The sequence below is a fragment of the Panthera leo genome, chromosome F3, assembly GCF_018350215.1.
Source record: "Panthera leo isolate Ple1 chromosome F3, P.leo_Ple1_pat1.1, whole genome shotgun sequence".
In the NCBI taxonomy this organism is placed as follows: domain Eukaryota; kingdom Metazoa; phylum Chordata; class Mammalia; order Carnivora; family Felidae; genus Panthera; species Panthera leo.
This window is the reverse complement of record NC_056696.1, coordinates 15,353,932-15,364,996: the sequence shown is the minus strand read 5'-3', so window position 1 is coordinate 15,364,996 and position 11,065 is coordinate 15,353,932. Positions and strand designations below refer to the sequence as shown.

The following is an 11,065-nucleotide window of genomic DNA, read 5'->3' as shown; positions in this document are numbered from 1 at the left end:
GGCTGGCACCCAGCCGCAGTCTCTGGGTGTCAGCAGCAGCACAGTCCCACGAACGTTCCTGGGTGCAGCCAGCACCCGGCCATTGCTCAGTGAGACCTTCCACAGAGGGGCAGAAAGGGTCAAAGCCACAATCCCTCAGAAGTAAGGGGTCGAGAAGCACAGCCTCATCTGAGACAAAACTCAGGAGGAAGGTTCTACCTAGGGCTTGGTCATGGACTGTGTAAAAGCGAGGAGTGGAAGGAAGCTGAAGACAAAGGATGGGTGCACGATTGCTAATGAGGGAGAACAGAGTTCAGATACTAGAGACTGGGTAGCTGGGTGACACCATTTTCACCACTCCCACGCGCGCGCGCACACGCACCTACGAGCGCCACAACAATCCGCCCCAGGAGGGTAGCAGCACCATCTAGTGGAGTACAGAGCCATTACACTAAGCCCCACCCAACTGGGCCAACCTCGCTCTTCAGGAACACAAGTCTCCACCTGCTTAGTTTATGGACTATAAAAGGCTTCATAGTTTGACTTCTAGGGGAAAACCAAGTAATTTCAGTTATATTTCAATCTGTTCACTGGACCATCTATTCAATTTTCTTTCTTTCTTTTTCTTTTTTCTCTTTTTCATTTCTTTTCATTTTCTTGAATACAGAAAGAGAAAAAATTCATTTTTATTTTCAATTTTTATTAAAACTATTTTTCTTTAATTTTTTTCTACTATATTTTCTACTTTTGTGTAAATTTTTTTCAAATTCTATTTTACTTCCATCATTTCATTTTAGTCTAATTTAGTGTCAAATTTTCAAATGATTTCTTTCCTTTTTTTTTCTTTCCCCCTTTTTCTCTAATCAAGCCCCTTTCAACACCCAGACCAAAACACACCTAGGATCTAACAACATTTATTAGACTTTGTGTGTGTGTGTGTGTGTGTGTGTGTGTGTGTGCTTGTTTTTAATTTTTTAATTTTAATATTTTTTCAATTTTAATTTTTTTACCTCATTAATTCCTTTTCTCCCTTCAAAATGACCAAATGAAGGAATTCATCCCAAAAGAAAGAGCAGGAAGAAACGACAGCCAGGGAATTAACCAAGCAAGAGGCAGAATTTAGAATCACAATAATAAGAATACTAGCTGGAGTTGAAAATAGAATCCCTTTCTGCAGAGATAAAAGAAGTAAAAGCTAGTCAGGATGAAATAAAAAATGCTATAACTGAGCTGCAATCTCGAATGGATGTCACAGTGGCAAGGATGGATGAGGCAGAACAGAGAATCAGAGATATAGAGAACAAACTTATGGAGAATAACGAAGCAGAAAAAAAGAGGGAAGTTAAGGTGAAAGAGCACAATTTAAGAATTAGAGAAATCAATGACTCATTAAAAAGGAACAACATTAGAATCATAGGGGTCCCAGAAGAGGAAGATAGAGACATAGGGGTAGAAGGGTTATGTGAGCAAATCATAGCAGAAAACTTTCCTAACCTGGGGAAAGACACAGACATCAAAATCCAGGAAGCACAGAGGACTCCCATTAGATTCAACAAAAACCGACCATCAACAAGGCATATCATAGTCAAATTCACAAAATACTCAGGCAAGGAGAGAACCATGAAAGCAGAAAGGGAAAAAAAGTCCCTAACCTACAAGGGGAGACAGATCAGGTTTGCAGCAGACCTATCCACAGAAACTTGGCAGGCCAGAGAGGAGTGGCAGGATGTATTCAATGTGCTGAATCAGAAAAATATGCAGCCAAGAATTCTTTATCCAGCAAGGGTGTCATTCAAAATAGAAGGAGAGATAAAAACTTTCCCAGACAAAAATTAAAGGAGTTTGTGACCACTAAACCAGCCCTGCAAAAAATTTTAAGGGGGACTCTCTGAGGGGAGAAAAGATGAGAAAAAACAAACAAATAAATAAAGACCAAAAGCAACAAAGACTAGAAAGGACTGGAGAACACCACCAGAAATTCCAACTCTACAAGCAACATAATGGCAATAAATTCATATCTTTCAGTACTCACTCTAAACGTCAATGGACTCAATGCTCCAATCAAAAGACATAGAGTAACAGAATGGATAAGAAACAAGACCCATCTACATGCTGTTTACAAGAGACCCACTTTAGACCTAAAGACACCTTCAGATTGAAAGTAAGGGGATGGAGAACCATCTATCATGCTAATGGTCAACAAAAGAAAGCTGGAATAGCCATACTTATATCAGACAATCTGGACTTTAAAATAAAGACTGTATCAAGAGATGAAGAAGGGCTTTATATCATAAGTAAGGCATCTACCCACCAAGAAGACCTAACAAATATAAACATCTATGCGCCAAATGTGGAACACCCAAAAATATAAATCAATCACAAACATAAAGAAACTCATTGACAGTAATACCATAATAGTAGGGGACTTCAACACCCCACTCACAGCAACGGACAGATCATCTAATCAAAAAATCAACAAGGAAACAATGGCTTTGAATGACACACTGGACCAGAGGGACTTAACAGATATATTCAGAACATTTCATCCTAAAGCAGTGGAATATACATTCTTCTCCAGTGCACATGGAACGTTCTCCAGAATAGACCACATACTGGGACACAAATCAGCCCTCAACAAGAACAAAAAGATCGAGATCATACCGTGCATATTTTCAGACCACAATGCTATGAAACTCAAAATCAACCACAAGAAAAAATTTGGAAAGGTAACAAATACTTGGGAGACTAAAGAGCATCCTACTAAAGAATGAATGGGCTAACCAAGAAGTTAAAGAGGAAATTAAAAAGTTCATGGAAGCCAATGAAAATGATAACACCACAACCCCAAACCTCTGGGACGCAGGAAGGCGGTCATAAGAGGAAAGTATATAGCAATTCAGGCCTTCCTAAAGAAGGAAGAAAGATTTCCTATACAGAAGCTAATCTTATGCCTTAAAGAGCTGGAAAAAGAACAGCAAATAAAATCCAAAGCCAGCAGGAGACAGGAAATAATAAAGATTAGAGCAGAAATTAATGCTATTGAAACCAAAAAAACAGTAGAACGAATCAATGAAACCAGAAGCTGGTTCTTTGAAAGAATTAACAAAATTGATAAACCACTAGCCAGTTTGATCAAAAAGACAAAAGAAAGGACCCAAATGAATAAAATCAAGAATGAAAGAGGAGAGATCACAACCAACACAGCAGAAATAAAAACAATAATAAGAGAATATTATGAGCAAGTATATGCCAATAAAATGGGCAATCTGGAAGAAATGGACAAATTCCTAGAAACATAAAAACTATCAAAACTTAACCAGGAAGAGAGAAAATTTGAACAGACCCATAACCAGTAAAGAAATTGAATCAGGAGACTATAGATGCTGGAGTGGATGTGGAGAAACGGGGACCCTCTTGCACTGTTGGTGGGAATGAAAACTGGTGCAGCCACTCTGGAAAACAGTGTGGAGGTTCCTCAGAAAATTAAAAATAGATCTACCCTATGACCCACCAATAGCACTGCTAAGAATTTACCCAAGGGATACAGGAGGGCTGATGCATAGGGGCATTGTACCCCAATGTTTATAGCAGCACTTTCAACAATAGCAAAATTATGGAAAGAGCCTAAATGTCCATCAACTGACGAATGGATAAAGAAGATGTGGTTTGTATATACAATGGAATACTACTTGGCAATGAGAAAGAATGAAATCTGGCCATTTGTAGAAACGTAGGTGGAAGTGGAGAGTATTATGCTAAGTGAAATAAGTCAGGCAGAGAAAGACAGATACCATATGTTTTCACGCATATGTGGATCTTGAGAAACTTAACACAAGACCAGGGGGAAGGAGAAGGGGGGAAAAAGTTACAGAGAGGGAGGAAGGCAAATCATAAGAGACTCTTAAATACTGAGAACAAACTGAGGGTTAATGGGGGCTGGGGGAGAGGGGAAAGTGGGTGATGGGCATTGAGGAGGGCACCTGTTGGAATGAGCAATGGGTGTTGTATGGAAACCAGTTTGACAATAAATTATATATATATAAATGAAAGAAACCGAATTAGTAATCAAAAATCTTCCAAAACACAAGAGTCCAGGGCCAGATGGCTTTCCAGGGGAATTCTACCAAACATTTAAGGAAGAGTTAACACCTATTCTTTTGAAGCTGTTCCAAAAAATAGAAGTGGAAGGAAAACTTCCACACTCTTTTTATGAAGCCAGCATTACCTTGATTCCAAAACCAGAGACCCGACTAAAAAGGAGAATTATAGACCAATTTCCTTGATGGACATGGATGCATAAATCCTCAACAAGATATTAGCCAACCAGATCCAACAATACATTAAAAAAAATATTCACCACGGCCAAGTGGGATTTATACCTGGGATGCAGGGCTGGTTCGATATCCGCAAAACAATCAATGTGATTCATCACATCAATAAAAAAAAAAGGACAAGAACCATATGATCTCTCAATAGATGCAGAGAAAGAATTTAACAAAATACAGCATCCTTTCTTGACAAAAACCCTCAAGAAAGTAGGGATAGAAGTATCATACCTCAAGATCATAAAAGCCATATATGAATGACCCAATGCTAATATCATCCTCAATGGGGAAAAATTGAGAGCTTTCCCCCTAAGGTCAGGAACAAGACAGTGATGCCCACTATCACCACTGTTATTCAACACAGTATTGGAAGTCTTAGTCTCTGCAATCAGATAACACAAATAAAAGACATCCAAATTGTCCAGGAAGAGGTCAAACTTTCACTCTTTTCAGATGACATGATACTCTGTATGGAAAACCCAAAAGATTCTACCAAAAAACTCCTAGAACTGATTCATGAATTCAGCAAAGTTGCAGGATATAAAACCAATGCACAGAAATTGGTTGCATTCCTATACACCAACAATGAAGCAAGAGGAAGAGAAATCAAGGAATCGATCCCATTTACAATTGCACCAAAAACCATAAAATGCCTAGGAATAAATCTAACCAAAGAGGTGAAAAATCTATGCACTGAAAATTGTAGAAATCTTATGAAAGAAATTGAAGAAGACAAAAAAAAAAAAATGGAAAAAGATTTCATGCTGCTGGATAGGAAGAACAAATATTGTTAAAAAATCAATACTACCCAAAGAAATCCACATATTCAATGCAATCCCTATCAAAGTAACACCAGCATTCTTCACAGAGCTAGAATAAACAATCCTAAAAATTGTATGGAACCAGAAAAGACCCCGAATAGCCAAAGCGATCTTGAAAAAGAAAACCAAAGCAGGAGGCATCACAATCCCAGACTTCAAGCTGTATTACAAAGCTGTAATCATCAAGACAGTATGGTACTGGCACAAGAACAGACACTCAGATCAATGGAATAGAATAGAGAACCCAGAAATGGACCCACAAAAGTATGGCCAACTAATCTTTGACAAAGCAGGAAAGACTATCCAATGGAATAAAGACAGTCTCTTCGGCAAGTTGTGCTGGGAAAACTGGACAGTGACATGCAGAAAAATGAACCTGGACCACTTTCTTACACCCTACACAAAAATAAACTAAAAATGGATGAAAGACCTAAATGTAAGACAGAAAGCCATCAAAATTCTCGAGGAGAAAGCAGGCAAAAACCTCCTTGATCTTGGCCGTGGCGACTTCTTACTCAACATGTCTCCAGAGGCAAGGGAAACAAAAGCAAAAATGAACTATTGGGACCTCTTCAAAATAAAAAGCTTCTGCACAGTGAAGGAAACAATCAGTAAAACTAAAAGGCAACTGACAGAATGGGAGAAGATATTTGCAAACGACATATCAGATAGAGGGTTAGTATCCAAAATCTATAAAGAACTTATCAAACTCAACACCCAAAAAAACAAATAATACAGGGAAGAAATGGGCAAAAGACACGAATAGACACTTCTCCAAAGAAGACATCCAGATGGCCGACACATGAAAAAATGCTCAACATCACTCATCATCAGGGAAATACAAATCAAAACCACAATGAGATACCACCTCACCCCTGTCAGAATGTCTAACATTAACAACTCAGCCAACAAACAGATGTCGGCGAGGATGCGGAGAAAGAGGATCTCCTTTGCATTGCTGGTGGGAATGCACACTGATGCAGCCACTCTGGAAAACAGTATGGAGGTTCCTCAAAACATTAAAAATAGAACTACAACCCAGCAATTGCACTACTAGGTATTTATCCAAGGGATACAGGTGTGCTATTTCGAAGGGACACGTGCACCCCCATGTTTATAGCAGCACTATCAACAATAGCTATAGTATGGAAAGAGCCCAAATGTCCATCGATGGATGAATGGATAAAGAAGATGTGGTATATATATATACAATGGAGTATTACTCGGCAATCAAAAATAATGAAATCTTGCCATTTACAACTACGTGGATGGAACTGGAGGGTATTATGGTAAGTGAAATTAGAGAAAGACAAAAATCATATGACTTCACTCATATGAGGACTTTAAGAGACAAAACAGATGAACATAAGGGAAGGGAAACAAAAATAATATAAAAATGGAGGGGGATGAAACATAAGAGACTCTTAAATATGGAGAACAGAGGGTTGCTGGAGGGGTTGTGGGAGGGAGGATGGGCTAAATGGGTAAGGGGCATTAAGGAATCTACTATTGAAATCATATGCTAACTAATGTGGATGTAAATTAAAAAAATAAAATTATAAAAAACATTTTAAAAAGGGGAGAATAATAAAAATCACAAATGCTTATGTTTGCTCAGATTTATCTACTTTATATATGTTAACAATTGGCATTTGGTGGGTTTTAATACATGCTTTATTAAAAAATGTAACACTCAGTTGGTAGTCTAGGGTGTATGACTTTACAGTCATCACAGAAGTGATTGTACTTTAGAGTACATCACACAAGTGATGAACTCTGTTGGAAACAATCTAAAGATTAATTTTGAAAGTAACCTATTAAGTGGGGTATGATGCAGTGGTCATGAATACATGTTCCCGTAAGATATTTTTTAATGTCTTAATGTTATAAAAACGGATACTTGTGGGTTGGGATAAAATTTAGCAACAGTATGAACACATCACTTGAAAAGCTCTTAGTGCCCACTTTGGTAGCCCATACACTAAAACTGGAATGATTCAGAGAAAATAAGCACAAGGAAGACATGCAAAGTCATAAAGCCATCTGTATTTACTTAAAAGAACCTAAATAGGGGCACTTGGGTGGCTCAGTCAGTTAAGTGTCCAACTCTTGACTTTAAGGCTCAGGTCATGATCTTGCGGTTTGTGGGTTTGAGCCCCGTGTTGGGCTCTGCCCTGGCAGTGCACAGCCTGCTTGGGATTCTCTCTCTCACACCCTCTGTCTCTGCCCTTCCCCTGCTTGTGCTCTTTGTCTCTCAAAAATAAAATAAACTTTAATTAAAAAAAAAAAAAAAAAACCTAAACAGACAATACAACCAAATGAACCTTGACTGGACCTTGGACCAAAAAAACAAAAGTGTCCACAGAAGACAACTGGAAAAATCTGACTACAGACTGTGTATTAGATTCTGGAATTATTAACTTTCTTAGGCATGATACTAGTATTGTGGCTACCTAGCTGAATGTCCTTATTGTTAGGAAACACATGCTTAAGCATTTAGGGGTGAAGGGTCATAGTGTCCCGACTTTCAAATTGTTCACCCAAAATAATGTTTTGTGCATGGCTGTGTATGCAAATAGACACACACACAGACACACGCACAGAAAAAACAAACTAAAAATGTTAACTGCTAGATCTGGGTAAATGTTAACTGCTGGATATTCAACTTTTCTATGGATTTTAAAATTTTCAAATTAAAAAGCTGGGGAAAAGCATGAGGTTTTTAATAAATTTGTTCTATGAAATGCAGATTCATTCATTCATTCCTTTTTAAGTAGGCTCCATACCCAGCGTGGAGCCCAATGGAAGGCTTGAACTCAAGACCCTGAGATCCAGAATTGGACACTTGACTGAGCCACTCAGGCACCCCCTATGAAAATACAGATTTTAGAAAAGCAGTATTTCTAAATTGACATGTTACTTCATATACTGCAATCTTACGTAGGTTTGTCCAAGTAGGTTAACAAATAGATCTACTTCATATTCATGTATGTAAGCTTATATATTCAAACTGAGAACACCTCTTAAACTGGAAAACCATTAAGTGGGAAAATAAGACAAGAGCTGAAAAGGATGCTGTTGCAAAGCAAACAATCCTTGGTGGGGAAAGGCAGTGGTGGGGCGGGGGTGGGGGTGGGTGTAGTGGCAGAGAGTAGAGAACCGCTGTTTTCCCATACAAGACTTACAAAAAACTAATTCCTCAAATTGTATGTATGTGTAACACAGTGTTTTTAAAAATCCAGTTAAAGGAACCGCTTTACTTGGCATCTTTGCTCTTAAAATCCCCCAGTTTCCTTTCATTGTATGCTGTTTTAATGCCTAATGTTACAAGAAATAAAATAGAATGAGGTTGACTCTCAACGACCTCTGAGAGCATATTATGTATACACTGCTTCTTACCAGGTGCAAATCTACAAATGGCAAGAACTTTTTTTTCTCCTCATGTGGGCCTAACCTCAGAGAGGAAAAATAAACCCCAAATTGTAAAATGTGGGAACGAAAAATTAATCGTCCTCAAGATGGCACCTGATAAGAGGAAAACACAGACATGTATTCCCCTGAATAAAGATCAAAACTGTCCTTTTTGTGTTTCAAATGGTGAAATTTTGATTGTACAGGGAACAAAATGTTTATGTGTAAGTTCAGTCAGTTTAGAGTTGCCTTAAATGTGATCAATCATGTAATGGGATGTTGGTGTATTTAGTTTTCAAAGCGGCAAAACTTCAATCTGTGTTCAGAGTGAATACATTTGTAAGTTCTCCTTCAAAGAACAGAAGAGCCAGTAATTAATAAAGACAAGTGTTCGGATTTATTTGGAAATTCACAGTTTCTAATGGCACTACAGCTCTGTAGTTACATATTGAAAGTCATCTTTCCACAACACTGGGTGCTGACACGGATGTGGAACTTCCCGCCCTCGCTCCGCTCCCCTCTGGACCTCTTTTCAGTGAGTTTCTATACAATCAGGCCCTCTTGCTCTGAATGGCTAATTGTACAGACTGGAAAAAAATTTAAATCATCTAAAACATACTGTTAACCTAAAAGCAGCAACTTAAACAAACAAAAAAGGCTTTAAATAGGTCACATTACAAACAATACCCCCAGAAAGGTATTAGACAGATTTAAAAACAGTTATTACTAAAAGTGCTCAATAAGTTATAACTTAAATCTTACAACACAAAATGGTCAATTCGCTCCCTTTCAAAAAGAAACTTTCCACTTTCACTCATTACTGTACAAACACACACTAAGAAATCATTTTCTTCAAATACAGTCGCTGCCAATTATTTTTAAAGAAAAAAAAGACAAAATGAAGACAGACACATTGACATCGCACATGTATACCTCTGCACATCTGTAGCCAATACAAAACAAACATCAAGGAATAATAATCCCTTTAGACTTGACCAATTAGACAAGGTTTGACAAACTCACTAACTGGTTCCGGGTATATGGACATAGGCAGTGATTATATCACATGAGACCTGGGCTCATTTGACAAACCTTCAAATGTTCCATCTGCAGTAACAGGAAACACTGACCAGAAAGTCTGGAGGATTAGTGCTTATTGTGAATGTTTAAAATGTAATGTAGCTAAAGAAAAGAAATCCTTTACAAATGGTTAAATGTGTCTAAAAGGTGAATTTATAAAAAATTTATTTGCAAATACCAGTCACTTGCAAGAAAAGATCTTGTAGGCTTTTTTCTCATTTAGTAACTAGAGAAAAACTAGTGTGAATAAGTTAAATGAAAATACCAGTATCGCCATTTACCGAAAAGAGTAAGACTTAAAAATTCCAGCAATTTTTTTGTTTCCAGTGAGTTTGCTAAACAGAAGTCTAGTCGGCAAGTCTGTAGGACTTTACACTGTCTGACCCACATTACTGAACTTCAGGCACAGATCACCTTAAAGCCTTGTAGTGTTTGCAGCTTCAAAAAACTAACAAAGTTATAAAAGAAATCAAACGACAGAAAAAGTTCTCCCTCCTCTTCCAGTGGCGTTATAAATAGACGAAAGGCACATAAATATGGGAAGGTGCAAGAAATAGGAACAAAGCTAAAGGAAGAGGTTTAGGCTTTCATTCCTATCCCACCCAAAGGAACTGGGCTTCCAAATTATGTTTGTCCCAGTAATTAATCTGTGAAAAAACATCTTTATAAAATGTCTACCATTGTCCCTGTAGGAAGTGATCAGCCTTGTAAAACTGCAGCTCATTAACCAAGATTGACACAATCCCACCTACTGTTTTAAAAAGGCAGAAACCATAATTTCGGAATACTTTTCCCATTAATATTTTCTCCCTCCCGCAAACCCTTCAAATACCACAGACTGTTCTTCAAAGAACAACAAAAAAAAGTCTCCAGTATGAAAAGTTCTCTTCATTTTAGATATGTCCCGAGACTGCTGTGACACCAAATGTTCCCACGGTGATCTCTTTGTTTCCTTTGATTATGTCATGCAGGCTCGGCAATGATCCTGACTTAGTCTGTATTAGAGTTTTTATCAGTTTTCCTTGGTCTTGGACTTTAGATCGCCTTCGTTTTAAAGCCCTCTTCTCAGTTTTTGTCTTTTGGGACTGTCCATTGCACAGACTTGTGCAAGCTGAAATGCCACAAAAATAAGACTCTTCAGACTGTGATGATGTTTCTGAGCTTCCTTCAGATGGAGGGCCCTTATAAGAAGAGTGATAAACTTCGCCCATATTAGAAAAGTCTCTCTGGTTCATAAAGGGCTTCCTTCCTCTTAGGTCTCCATTGGCTACCGGGTGCAGTGGGTCTGCCGGCTTTATGGTTTCAATTTTTTCAGTTTTGTACTTGCAGCGTTTTTTCTAGAACACAAATTTTTAAAAAGGGTAGTTATTAGACTTCCAATAGTTAACCTCTCAAAACACCTAGAGAGCTGAACTAATGGAGGAAAGTGCCAGCTCCCAGTGAAAAGTG

The 11,065-nt window shown here is 38.0% G+C and overlaps 1 protein-coding gene across 3 annotated transcripts in view; it reads right to left on the bottom strand.

Annotated features, from left to right (window-relative positions):
• Positions 1-8,910: 8,910 nt before the first annotated feature.
• Positions 8,911-11,065, bottom strand: part of SUCO (SUN domain containing ossification factor) — a 91,062-nt gene continuing 88,907 nt past the window's right edge. For 2 of the 3 annotated variants that reach the window (XM_042924846.1, XM_042924845.1), the window contains one exon: positions 8,911-10,953. In XM_042924846.1, coding sequence (XP_042780780.1) covers positions 10,510-10,953 — 444 coding nt within the window. In that variant the 3' untranslated portion in view covers positions 8,911-10,509. The remainder of the gene's footprint in view (positions 10,954-11,065) is intronic. The other variant, XR_006198728.1, reaches the window with a different exon arrangement.